Source organism: Eleutherodactylus coqui, chromosome 2 (assembly GCF_035609145.1).
Source record: "Eleutherodactylus coqui strain aEleCoq1 chromosome 2, aEleCoq1.hap1, whole genome shotgun sequence".
In the NCBI taxonomy this organism is placed as follows: Eukaryota; Metazoa; Chordata; class Amphibia; order Anura; family Eleutherodactylidae; genus Eleutherodactylus; species Eleutherodactylus coqui.
Window position 1 is genome coordinate 293,315,729 of NC_089838.1, and position 14,324 is coordinate 293,330,052.

Here is a 14,324-nt window from a genome sequence, read left to right on the forward strand (position 1 = left end):
TCCGAAGACAGAAACTCACACTTCCATTTTCAAGACTTCTCTTGAGCTGCAGCAGTTCTCTGGAATGCGTTACCCCAGACAATGAAGTAAGTGACAACTACCCATAATTTTAGGCACATCTCTTTCGGCAGGACTAGCATACTCCCTAATCTAAGTCTTCCCCATATACCCTGCTTCTACACTCAGAACCTGATCATAATATCCCCCCCCCCCCCCACCACCACCACCACCATATACCCTAATGCACTTCATATCTGTACATACAGATACCGGCTGGTGACCGGCCTATACATCCCTATGAATAATACTCTATTTATTTAAAAATGGCTGACCATTATACAGAAGAAGCACTTGTATCTCTTGTGTCACCCCTATTTCCTCATGTATTGTAAGCTCTTGCGAGCAGAGCCCAGGACCGGGGACTGGAAGTGTTGTCAGGATGTTGACTGTAATTTTGCATTTGTCTTTGTTTTTCAGACACACAAGCATAGGTAAGATTCACAATTAATGTCTAAAAGGCTTTATTCATTGTTTTTGGTGTTTTACCCTTCTCCATGGATCTGGTAAATGTTTTTTCTATGATTATTTCATCCATTTTCATATACGTATCTTCGGTCATATTGTTGTCTGAAAAATTAAAGACATTATAAGTGAAATGTCACATCTTCATTTATTTTCTAGAAGGAAAGATACAAAATGAAAGTTCAACATATGAATCAACTTTTTCCTTCTTGTATATTCAACAACCATTCAGACTTATGTGCACCAAAATGTATCCAGCACCCCACAACTGAATATACTACTGAGATCTTTATCCAACCACTAAATGAAACGCATAAACACGTACAGGGGGTGGACAAAAATATGGAAACACCATATGAAATGCATGCTTTAAAATTGGACTGTACATGTTCTATTGAAATATGATTTATAATCCCATGTAATTTAGGTGAAGGTAATATAACACAGATGGTGCCGGGCAAAAGTGAACATCTGCCTGAGCAACAAGCTTCCATTGGTCTGGGGTTTGAACCAATCAGCTTCTGTTACCAGCTGGCTCCCAAAACCACTTAGAGCAGGGCAAGAGGTGAAGTACACACAAATTTGGCAGGAAAGCTCTCAACCAAGTATGGGTCAAAAGGGCAGCTCAGTGCCTTTTTGCGGTGTTTCCACCCCGTGTAAGTGATTATGCATTATAAGCACATCACATAGTAACAGGAATAATCAATAAGAGGGGTATCATGTCTAAAGCAGTAGAGCTTTATTAAGTCTTGTTACACTGTAGTTCAACAGAGCTACTTCATCCGCTTAGTGATACTGCTTTATCACTACTCATACACCAACTCTTCCTGTTAGGGCTTTTACCCACTGGTGATAGACTTTCCAGTGATGTAAGAGTGAGTGAAAATGCAGCAGCACCATCCCCATTGAAATCAATAGCAGAAGATCATGAAGCAGGCTAGGAATCCCCCAGAGAGAGGAGAAAGAGGGGGCGGAGCTACAGGGGATCTCTGACATATCTCCCCATATTTGGAGAGATAGGGGGCGGGACTAGAGGGCTTTCCCAGGGCTTCCCTGAGAGCAGGGGTAGGGCTTGAGAGGGGGCAGGGCTGGATGGGTTATCATAGTGATCCCTCTCTAGCCCCGCCCCCTCCCCCTGCATGGTTAACCCCTTAATGACATGGCCTATTTTGGCGTTGAGGACCAAGCGATTTTTTGGTATTTTTCCATCTCCATTTTTCAAAAGCCATAACTTTTTTATTTTTCCGTTGACGCGGCCGTATAAGGGCTTGTTTTTTGTGTGGCGAGCTGTAGTTTTATCAGTGCCACTTTTGGGTACATTAACTATATCGTAAAACTTTTATTATTTTTTTTATGATAACAGGGAGAGAAAACGCATCAATTCTGCCATAGATTTTTTTTTTTTTTTTTTACAGCGTTAATCATGCAGCATGCATGACACACTTAATTTTTTCTGCAGGTCGGTACGGTTACGATACCAAAATTGTTATATTTTTTTTAAGTTTTTACACTTTTTTGCAATAAAACCCCCTTTTTTTTGGAAATCTTTTTTTTTTCTCTATAGCTGCATTCAAAGTCCTTTATTTTTTTTATTTTTCTATGTACGGAGCTCTATAAGGGCTTATTTTTTGCGAGATGAGCTGTAGTTTTTATTAGTACCATTTTGGGGAATGTACGGCTTTTGTTATCACTTTTAGTGCATTTTTTGGGAGGCAAAATGCTAAAAATTAGCATTTTGCCTCTGTTTTTTAGCGGTTTTTTTACGCTTTTCATCGTACAAAATAAAAAGCATGTTCAAATTTTTGTACACGTCGTTACGGATGTGTCAATACCCAATATGTGGGGGTTTTAATTTTTTTTTACCTTTTTTATTAGAAAAAGCATAAAAAAAGGGGGTTTTTTACATTTTTTTTTACATTTTTCTTTTTTTTAACGTTTTTATTTTCATTTTTTTACACTATTTGAGTCCCTCTGAGGGACTTGCAGCACTGTGCCTATAATCGCTGTCATAAGGCATGGCAGAGCTACTGCTCTGCCATGCCTTATCGCTTATACAGCGATTATAGGCACAGGCAATACAGGACGCCAGTGTCTGGCATCCTGTTGCCATGGTGACAGGCCGGGCTCTTGCGATGACATCGCGAGAGCCGGCCGGAGACACAGAGGGAGTGTGATCCCTCTGTGAACTCTTTCCCTGCCGCGATCTACGTAGATCGCGGCAGGGAAGGGGTTAACAGCGGGGGGCGCATCTCCGATGACCCCCCCCCGCTGTTGCAGCGGGACGCCGGCTGTGACTGATAGCCGGCTCCCGCTGCGGGATAGCGCGGGATCATATGTGATCTCGCGCTATCCCCAGGACGTACCGGTACGTCCTGTTGCGGGAAGTACCAGGCTCCCAGGACGTACCGGTACGTCCTGGAGCGGGAAGGGGTTAATGTAACATCTTGTTACTTTTTCCTGTGACCTCCCCCAACAGTAACTTGGCTGGGTCCCAAGCTACCCTCTGAGGAGGAGATGTAGAGCCCTGTGACAAGGTCCTTATCTACCCCACCATCTCGTCGGCTGTGAGTGGGCTCCTTGGATGCTGCACTTTACAGATAGGTCCTATGTTTACTGATATCAAAAATTATGATCAAATCAAAAGTGGACTTGTTCTGTATAGATGAATTTCCAAACTTTTCTTCCAGTGAACTCAAAGAACCTCAGTCTGGCGCTATTCTTTTTCTTATATGAGAAGTATGAAAAAAAGTAGAGAGAGTACACCAGTAAGAGGAACATCGTCCCACAGATGGAAATTTTTAAATATGGCCCAGACATCATCTTCCTCAATAGGTTACAAGATAACAATTGACTTGTGGTCATGGCTTCCTTTTTTACTTCTAGTCTATCATAGTGAAAGAAAAACAAGGATACTTTCTCTGTATGCAAATGGCTGTAATATCATATCTGTAATACAAACATGTTACAGATGACATTGCCATCGGATGTTATCAGCATTTGATCTCTATCTGCTTCTATTGATTATTTTTCTACTGAAGAATAAGGATCTTTATTTGTCCAATACAAACTATTACCAAGGAGTACAAATACAGGCAAATATAGATCCAATACTGATGACATATGGATGCAGCCGTATTTTAATCACTTTTCATAGACTGTATTTAGTGTATTTTTTACACAATACGGACAAAAGTAGTGCATGCTGCATTATCAAAACATGACTGTGAAAAAATACATGCCCATGGAAATAGATACATAAATACTATAGATGAGCGAGTATACTCGCTAAAGGCAATTGCTCGAGCGAGCATTGCCTTTAGCGAGTATCTCCCCGCTCGAGACTGAAGGTTCGGGTGCCGGCAGCGAGCACGGAGCAGCGGGGAAGAGCGGGGTGGAACGGAGGGGAGATCTCTCTCCCCCTCTCTCCCTCCTGCTGACAGCCGCTACTCACCGCTCCTCCACGCCGGCACCCGAACCTTCTGTCTCGAGCGGGGGAGAAACTCGCTAAAGGCAATGCTCGCTCGAGCAATTGCCTTTAGCGAGTATACTCGCTCATCTCTAATAAATACTCATTAGTTCAGTATTACAGTGCGCATAACATGGACAAAATACAGACCAAATGCAAAAACACAATTATGTAATATGTCTATACTCATATAATATATATATATATATATATATATATATATATATATATATATATATATATATACAAATGTACTGTATACGGGGTGAGATATTGGTTGTGTAATAGCTGGTGATAGAGACAGCAGTTGGCCGTCAAGCCGAACTTTTGCACAAAGGCCCATGAGCATTTAGCTATGCCTCTAATAACGAATGCCTAATAATTAGAGATGAGCGAGCACCAAAATGCTCGGGTGCTCGTTACTCGAGAGGAATTTTTTGCGATGCTCGATGGTTCGTTTCGAGTAACGAACCCCATTGTAGTCAATGGGCGACTCGAGCATTTTTGTATATCGCCGATGCTCGCTAAGGTTTTCATTTGTGAAAATCGGGGCAATTCAAGAAAGTGATGGGAACGACACAGAAACGGATAGGGCAGGCGAGGGGCTATATGTTGGGCTGCATCTCAAGTTCCCAGGTCCCACTATTAAGCCACAATAGCGGCAAGAGTGCCCCCCCCTCCCAACAATTTTTACTTCTGAAAAGCCCTCATTAGCAATGCATACCTTAGCTAAGCACCACACTACCTCCAACAAAGCACAATCACTGCCTGCATGACACTCCGCTGCCACTTCTCCTGGGTTACATGCTGCCAATTCCCCCCCCCCCCCACGACCCAGTGTCCACAGCGCACACCAAACTGTCCCTGCCCAGCCTTCAGCTGCCCTCATGCCACGCCACCCTCATGTCTATTTATAAGTTTGTCTGCCACAGGAAAAGCAGGCACACACTGCAGAGGGTTGGCACGGCTAGGCAGCGACCCTCTTTAAAAGGGGCGGGGCGATAGCCCACAATGCTGTACAGAAGCAATGAGAAATCCAATCCTGTGCCAACTCCATCAGGAGCTGCACACGTGGGCATAGCAATGGGGAACCTATGTGCCACACACTATTCATTCTGTCAAGGTGTCTGCACGCCCCAGTCAGACCGCGGTTTTTTATAAATAGTCACAGGCAGGTACAACTCCGCAATGGGAATTCCGTGTGCACCCACAGCATGGGTGGCTCCCTGGAACCCACCGGCGGTACATAAAAATATCCCATTGCAGTGCCCATCACAGCTGAGGTAGTAATGTCATGTTTAATGCAGGTGGGCTTCGGCCCACACTGCATGCCCCAGTCAGACTGGGGTTCTTTAGAAGTGGAAACAGATGCATTTACAACTCCCTGTGGACCCACAGCATGGGTGGGTGCCAGGAAGCCACCGGCGGTACATAAATATATCCCATTGCATTGCCCAACACAGCTGAGGTAGTAATGTCATGTTTAATGCAGGTGGGCTTCGGCCCACACTGCATGCCCCAGTCAGACTGGGGTTCTTTAGAAGTGGAAACAGATGCGTTTACAACTCACTGTGGACCCAAAGCATGGGTGGCTCCCTGGAACCCACCGGCGGTACATAAATATATCCCATTGCATTGCCCAACACAGCTGAGGTAGTAATGTCATGTTTAATGCAGGTGGGCTTCGGCCCACACTGCATGCCCCAGTCAGACTGGGGTTCTTTAGAAGGGGAAACAGATGCATTTACAACTCCCTGTGGACCCACAGCACGGGTGGGTGCCAGGAAGCCACCGGCGGTACATAAATATATCCCATTGCATTGCCCAACACAGCTGAGGTAGTAATGTCATGTTTAATGCAGGTGGGCTTCGGCCCACACTGCATGCCCCAGTCAGACTGGGGTTCTTTAGAAGTGGAAACAGATGCATTTACAACTCCCTGTGGACCCACAGCATGGGTGGGTGCCAGGAAGCCACCGGCGGTAGATAAAAATATCCCATTGCATTGCCCATCACAGCTGAGGTAAAAAATTCATGTTTAATGCAGGTGGGCTTCGGCCCACACTGCATGCCCCAGTCAGACTGGGGTTCTTTAGAAGTGGACACATGCAGTTACAACTCCCTGTGCACCCACAGCATGGGTGGCTCCCTGGAACCCACCGGCGGTAGATAAATATATCCCATTGCATTGCCCATCACAGCTGAGGTAATACATTCATGTTTAATGCAGGTGGGCTTCGGCCCACACTGCATGCCCCAGTCAGACTGGGGTTCTTTAGAAGTGGACACATGTAGTTACAACTCCGTGTGGACCGACAGCATGGGTGGGTGCCAGGAAGCCACCGGCGGTAGATAAATATATCCCATTGCATTGCCCATCACTGCTGAGGTAATAAATTCATGTTTAATGCAGGTGGGCTTCGGCCCACACTGCATGCCCCAGTCAGACTGGGGTTCTTTAGAAGTGGACACATGCAGTTACAACTCCCTGTGCTCCCACAGCATGGGTGGCTCCCTGGAACCCACCGGCGGTACATAAATATATCCCATTGCAGTGCCCAACACAGCTGATGTTACGTGAAAGAAACAATTGCCCATGCCCAACGAAGAGGGCAGGTGAAACCCATTAATCGCTTTGGTTAATTGGTAACTAGGCCTGGAGGCAGCCCAGTAAAAATAAAAATTGGTTGAGGTGAAAGTTTCAACGCTTTAATGAGCATTGAAACGTATAAAAATTGTTTAGAAAAATTATATGACTGAGCCTTGTGGGCCTAAGAATAATTGCCCGTTTGGCGTGATTATGTGAGGTTTCAGGAGGAGGAGCAGGCGGAGGAGGAGGAATATTATACACAGATTGATGAAGCAAAAAGGTCCTCGTTTTGGATGGTGATAGAGAACGATGCTTCCATCCGCGGGTGCAGCCTACGTATTGCTTAGGTATCGCTGCTGTCCGCTGGTGGAGAAGAGAAGTCTGGGGAAATCCAGGCTTTGTTCATCTTGATAAGTGTAAGCCTGTCGGCACTGTCGGTTGACAGGTGGGTACGCTTATCCGTGATGATTCCCCCAGCCACACTAAACACACTCTCTGACAAGACGCTAGCCACAGGACAAGCAAGCACCTCCAGGGCATACAGCGCGAGTTCAGGCCACATGTCCAGCTTCGACACCCAGTAGTTGTAGGGGGCAGAGGCGTCACCGAGGATGGTCGTGCGATCGGCTACGTACTCCCTCACCATCCTTTTACAGTGCCCCCGCCAACTCAGCCTTGACTGGGGAGCGGTGACACAGTCTTGCTGGGGAGCCATAAAGCTGTCAAAGGCCTTAGAGAGTGTTCCCCTGCCTGCACTGTACATGCTGCCTGATCTCTGCGCCTCCCCTGCTACTGGGCCGCGGAACTGCGCCTTCGGCCACTAGTGCTGTCGGATGGGAAGTTTACCATCAGTTTGTCCACCAGCGCCCTGTGGTATAGCATCATTCTCGAACCCCTTTCCTCTTCGGGAATGAGAGTGGAAAGGCTCTCGTTATACCGTGGGTCGAGCAGTGTGTACACCCAGTAATCCGTAGTGGCCAGAATGCGTGTAACGCGAGGGTCACGAGAAAGGCATCCTAACATGAAGTCAGCCATGTGTGCCAGGGTACCTGTACGCAACACATAGCTGTCCTCACTCAGAAGATCACTTTCAGGATCCTCCTCCTCCTCCTCCTCCTCAGGCCATACACGCTGAAAGGATGACAGGCAAGCAGCATCTGTACCCTCAGCAGTGGTCCAAGCTGTCTCTTCCCCCTCCTCCTCATGCTCCTCCCCCTCCTCCTCCTCCTCCTCCTCCTCTGGCCATACACGCTGAAAGGATGACAGGCAAGCAGCATCTGTCCCCTCAGCAGTGGGCCAAGCTGTCTCTTCCCCCTCCTCCTCAACGCGCTGAGATATAGACATGAGGTTGCTCTGAATATCCAGCGACATACTGTCTTCCCTCGCCTCCGTTTCCGATTCCAAAGCGTCTGCCTTTATGCTTTGCAGGGAACTTCTCAAGAGGCATAGCAGAGGAATGGTGACGCTAATGATTGCAGCATCCCCGCTCACCATCTGGGTAGACTCCTCAAAGTTTCCAAGGACCTGGCAGATGTCTGCCAACCAGGCCCACTCTTCTGTAAAGAATTGAGGAGGCTGACTCCCACTACGCTGCCCATGTTGGAGTTGGTATTCCACAATAGCTCTATGCTGCTCATAGAGCCTGGCCAACATGTGGAGCGTAGAGTTCCACTGTGTGGGCATGTTGCACAGCAATCGGTGCAGTGGCAGATGAAACCGATGTTGCAGGGTCCGCAGGGTGGCAGCGTGCGTGTGGGACTTGCGGAAATGTGCGCAGAGCTGGCGCACCTTTCCGAGCAGGTATGACAAGTGTGGGTAGCTTTTCAGAAAGCGCTGAACCACCAAATTAAAGACATGGGCCAGGCATGGCACGTGCGTGAGGCTGCCGAGCTGCAGAGCCGCCACCAGGTTACGGCCGTTGTCACACACGACCATGCCCGCTTGGAGACTCAGCGGCGCAAGCCAGCGGTCGGTCTGCTCTGTCAGACCCTGCAGCAGTTCGTGGGCCATCTGACTCTTCTCTCCTAAGCTGAGTAGTTTCAGCACGGCCTGCTGACGCTTGCCCACCGCTGTGCTGCCACGCCGCGTGACACCGACTGCTGGCGACGTGCTGCTGCTGACACATCTTGATTGCGAGACAGAGGTTGCGTAGGAGGAGGAGGAGGAGGAGGAGGGTGCTTTAGTGGAGGAAGCATACACCGCCGCAGATACCAGCACCGACCTGGGGCACGCAATTCGGGGGGTGGGTAGGACGTGAGCGGTCCCAGGCTCTGACTCTGTCCCAGCCTCCACTAAATTCACCCAATGTGCCGTCAGGGAGATATAGTGGCCCTGCCCGCCTGTGCTAGTCCATGTGTCTGTTGTTAAGTGGACCTTGGCAGTAACCGTGTTGGTGAGGGCGTGTACAATGTTGCAGGAGACGTGGTCGTGCAGGGCTGGGACGGCACATCGGGAAAAGTAGTGGCGACTGGGAACCGAGTAGCGCGGGGCCGCTGCCGCCATCATGCTTTTGAAAGCCTCCGTTTCCACAAGCCTATACGGCAGCATCTCCAGGCTGATCAATTTGGCTATGTGCACGTTTAACGCTTGAGCGTGCGGATGCGTGGCGGCGTACTTGCGCTCGCGCTCAAACAGTGGCGCTAGCGACGTCTGGACGCTGCGCTGAGAGACATTGCTGGATGGGGCCGAGGACAGCGGAGGTGAGGGTGTGGGTGCAGGCCAGGAGACGGTAGTGCCTGTGCCCTGAGAGGGGGGTTGGATGTCAGTGGCAGGTTGGGGCACAGGGGGAGAGGCAGTGGTGCAAACCGGAGGCAGTGAACGGCCTTCGTCCCATCTTGTGGGGTGCTTGGCCATCATATGCCTGCGCATGCTGGTGGTGGTGCCTCCCCAGCTGATCTTAGCGCGACAAAGGTTGCACACCACTGTTCGTCGGTCGTCAGGCGTCTCTGTTAAAAACTGCCACACTGTAGAGCACCTTGACCGCTGCAGGGTGGCATGGCGCGAGGGGGCGCTTTGGGAAACATTTGGTGGATTATTCGGTCTGGCCCTGCCTCTACCCCTTGCCACCGCACTGGCTCGGCCTGTGCCCACACCCTGACTTGGGCCTCCGCATCCTCGGCCGCGTCCACGTCCTCTAGGACTACCCCTACCCCTCAGCATGCTGTATTACCAGTAATGCAGAAACAGAACGCTGTAATTAAATGTGCCGCTTATTGGCCTGTGGTTGGAGGCTGACTTCGCTTACGGAACGCCAGGAAATAATTTGGCGCAAGCCTGCTGTAACACTTAGCTGGCTGCGTATGATTTTGTAGAACTACTACACCCAGCACACACAGACCCAGAACACTGAGCACAGTGACAGGCAGGCCAAATAGATTTTTTGCCCAATATTTTTTAGCAAAGTCCCACTGCCTATATTCAATCAATAATATGTCTTCTGTCCCTGCCTCCACACTTCTGTCCCTGGACTATGTCACAGAACTGCAGAGTGTTGCACTGTTAACTGCAACACAGCGGTGATTTCAGAGCCCAGACAGAGCCAGGAAATAATTTGGCACAAGCCTGCTGTAACACTTAGCTGGCTGCGTATGATTTTGTAGAACTACTACACCCAGCACACACAGACCCAGAACACTGAGCACAGTGACAGGCAGGCCAAATAGATTTTTTGCCTAATATTTTTTAGAAAAGGCCCACTGCCTATATTCAATCAATAATATGTCTTCTGTCCTTGCCTCCACACTTCTGTCCCTGGACTATGTCACAGAACTGCAGAGTGTTGCACTGTTAACTGCAACACAGCGGTGATTTCAGAGCCCAGACGGAGCCAGGAAATAATTTGGCGCAAGCCTGCTGTAACACTTAGCTGGCTGCGTATGATTTTGTAGAACTACTACACCCAGCACACACAGACCCAGAACACTGAGCACAGTGACAGGCAGGCCAAATAGATTTTTTGCCCAATATTTTTTAGAAAAGGCCCACTGCCTATATTCAATCAATAATATGTCTTCTGTCCCTGCCTCCACACTTCTGTCCCTGGAGTATTACTGCAGGGCGCAATGCTCTGCACGGCCGATATACCAAAAAAAAAAAAAGTGCAACACTGCAAAAAGCAGCCTCCACAGTACTGCACACGGTTAGATGTGGCCCTAAGAAGGACCGTTGGGGTTCTTGAAGCCTACAATAACTCCTAACACTCTCCCTATAGCAGCTCCAACACGGTAGCACTTTCCCCCAGCTATGTCAGAACGCATCTGTGGCGAGCCGCGGGAGGGGCCGATTTTTATACTCGGGTGACACCTGATCTCGCCAGCCACTCACTGCAGGGGGGTGGTATAGGGCTTGAACGTCACAGGGGGAAGTTGTAATGCCTTCCCTGTCTTTCAATTGGCCAGAAAAGCGCGCTAATGTCTCAGAGATGAAAGTGAAAGTAACCCGAACATCGAGTGGTACTCGTTACGAGTAACGAACATCTCGAACACGCTAATACTCGAACGAGTATCAAGCTCGGACGAGTACGTTCGCTCATCTCTAATCCTAATATAATCATGTATTTCTGCCATGAATGCCAGCAAAAAAACAATATACCACAATGCTAAAGTACTGAAGTATATTATATAAGCAATCTAATGATTGCAATTTCAAGTCCTATCAGGAGTCTGAAAAAAAGAAACATTTTTTTTTCAATTATTACAAACAATAATTACTATAAACACGGGAAAGGGTTTTTTCTTGCTTTCAATATTTAACAAAATGAAAAAAAAATCAATCATATTTGGCATTGCCACATCCATAAATGTTAGAGCTATTAAAATAAGGCATTATTTATCCCACCGGAGAACACAGTAAGAAAAAAAAAAAAGAAAAAAATACACAATGCCAGAATTGCTCTTTTTTCACCTTGTTTCCAAAAAATGTAAGAAAAAGCAATCAAAAGCCATATGTACCCTAAAAGGATATCAATAGAAAACACAGGTCAGCCCACAAAAAGTAGGCCCTCACATAACCCCATTGATAGAAAGGAAAGTGGAAAAAATAACTATGGAGAATATCATAAAGCTTCTAAATTGTTCAAAACTATAAAAAAAGACCCCAGAATGAATCTATTCCAAAAAGATTACCCCTCTCTTCCCCATCGTGAAAATTTCTCCAATTTAAAAAAGATCTGGAATTTTAGGGTTTCCCCAGAGGAGGATGTAAATCCATCAGGTTTCAAAAACTGCTTACATTTATTCCATAATGTAATTTTTAATGTTATAGTTGGATAGAATTAATTTTCCTCCTTTCATCCTTCTCACATACAGTTATAGGGGGACTACAACCTGTCATTTTAGAAACCAATTTGGAGGTGGTTTAGCAGGAACTCTATTAGCGCTTTCCAAAATGTATCTATTAGCCCTCAAAAAATGTATCTTGGGTACAATCCTTGCACCTCTTCTGGAACCCCTGCCAGTCACAAATTATTTCTCCTTAGTCAATTTTTCAGATCATCTGCATTATTTTGCCAAGTAGGGATAGACTGCTCGCATCTACTTATTGTATCCTGCATAGGAACTTTTTTTCTTACAATTCATTAATACGTGTCTCAGCTTCTGACAATCTTTTTCAGTAATTTTCTGCAAATCGTGCCTTACAAATCCAACATCCTCTTTCAGGCTACCAACCTAAACAGAGAGGGAAGCCAAAACAGTATTGCTTTTAGTCACATCTTGAAAAACATCACATAGAATAGGTTCATTTTGTGTATCATTTTGCATATTCACAACACTAGCTTGTGCTGAAATGGCCTAAATAATAGTATTTGCAGAGGCAGATGAAGTATATAAAAGAGGGCCATGCTTACCCTTCTCAGCAGAGTGAGATAACGTATTAAAAGTCCCATAAGAAGAGGCAAATGCAGATGTTTCATGAGCATTTCTTACCACCAACCTATTCGACACATCGCAGCAAAGCGATTAAAATGGACAAAGTGCTCTGTACATTCCACACGATCACCCCACTCAATATTAGACATTACTTCCAATGTTGCATGGGCAGCCCCAAGGTGCAAAGTATTCGCAGATGCCTGTGCCGAAGCGCCATGATGAAGCACACGTGTACCACCAGCTTCTTTCCTCCTCATCACCACAACTTGGTTAAACGATAAACAGACCTCACAACAGATTACCCCCTCTATCACTACTCCTCCACAACAGGAACCATGGTAAAAAATACAATGAAAAGCCCAGGGAAAAGCAAGGCAACCAGCACAGCACAGTTAGAAACACTACGTCAGGGGAAAAAAAACAAGCTAGCGAGCTAGTATAACAGGTGGAAGCTATCCTGGTGTATCTTCACTGCTCACGTCATGCTCTAGGCCACATCCCGCCCCTAATAAGGTTTATTTAAAAAAATTAAAAACATAAATGCAATCATGATAACTCATATAATCGCCTCCATATTGTCACTGTACAAAACTAACTATACCAAGACCAATATTACCAATAAACACCCTTCCAAACAGAGGATTCATTGGAGGAATTACTGTTGCAGAGAGCTATTTAAAGTAAACAAAAGTGCGAGTGTTGGATCTTGAGAATGTGGTTTGATTTAAAGTATGGTTTGTTTTAAGTGTGTAACTTAAGATCAGGTGACTTTAGAGTCAGAGACAAGCGGAAAATCGCAGTTGATTTCCACTCGTGGGCATAGAAAAGCGTTTCCCATAGCATGTCTATGGGCAGTATTTCCTGCCCAACGCCCACTCCGGGTCCCGCAGTCCAAATATGCCCCTGTGCATTGGGCCTTATTTTAGGGGAAAAAAATCCTTTCTGACTCCAATATGGTAATCGGAATAATCCCCGGATCACTGACCCTTCTGAAGTAATCAGTGACTAACATGTAATATTGTAACGCTCAAGAAAGGCATCCAGACTAGAGATGAGCGAGCACCAAAATGCTCAGGTGCTCGTTACTTGAGACGAAATTTTCGCGATGCTCGAGGGTTCGTTTCGAGTAACGAACCCGATTGAAGTCAATGGGCGACCTGAGCATTTTTGTATATCGCCGATGCTCGCTAAGGTTTTCATTTGTGAAAATCTGGGCAATTCAAGAAAGTGATGGGAACGACACAGCAACAGATAGGGCAGGCGAGGGGCTACATGTTGGGCTGCATCTCAAGTTCCCAGGTCCCACTATTAAACCACAATAGCGGCAAGAGTGCCCCCCCCTCCCAACAATTTTTACTTCTGAAAAACCCTCATTAGCAAAGCATACCTTAGCTAAGCACCACACTACCTCCAACAAAGCACAATCACTGCATGCATGACACTCCGCTGCCACTTCTCCTGGGTTACATGCTGCCCAACCCCCCCCCCCCCCCCCCGCACGACCCAGTGTCCACAGCGCACACCAAAGTGTCCCTGCGCAGCCTTCAGCTGCCCTCATGCCACACGCTGGCCTCATAGCCACACCACCCTCATGTCTATTTATAAGTGCATCTGCCATGAGGAGGAACCGCGGGCACACACTGCAGAGGGTTGGCACGGCCAGGCAGCAACCCTCTTTAAAAGGGGCGGGGCGATAGCCCACAATGCTGTACAGAAGCAATGAGAAATCCAATCCTGTGCCACCTCCATCAGGAGCTGCAAACGTGGGCATAGCAATGGGGAACCCATGTGCCACACACTATTCATTCTGTCAAGGTGTCTGCATGCCCCAGTCAGACCAGGGTTTTTTATAAATAGTAACAGGCAGGTACAACTCCGC

General features: G+C 47.1%; 1 protein-coding gene across 1 annotated transcript in view; it reads right to left on the reverse strand.

Moving 5' to 3' along the window:
* The window catches only part of LOC136610201 (C-type lectin domain family 5 member A-like), a 95,884-nt gene that overhangs the window by 67,160 nt on the left and 14,400 nt on the right, over nucleotides 1–14,324 (reverse strand). Inside the window, exon 3 of the mRNA XM_066589443.1 lies at nucleotides 547–627. Coding sequence (XP_066445540.1) covers nucleotides 547–627 — 81 coding nt within the window. The remainder of the gene's footprint in view (nucleotides 1–546; nucleotides 628–14,324) is intronic.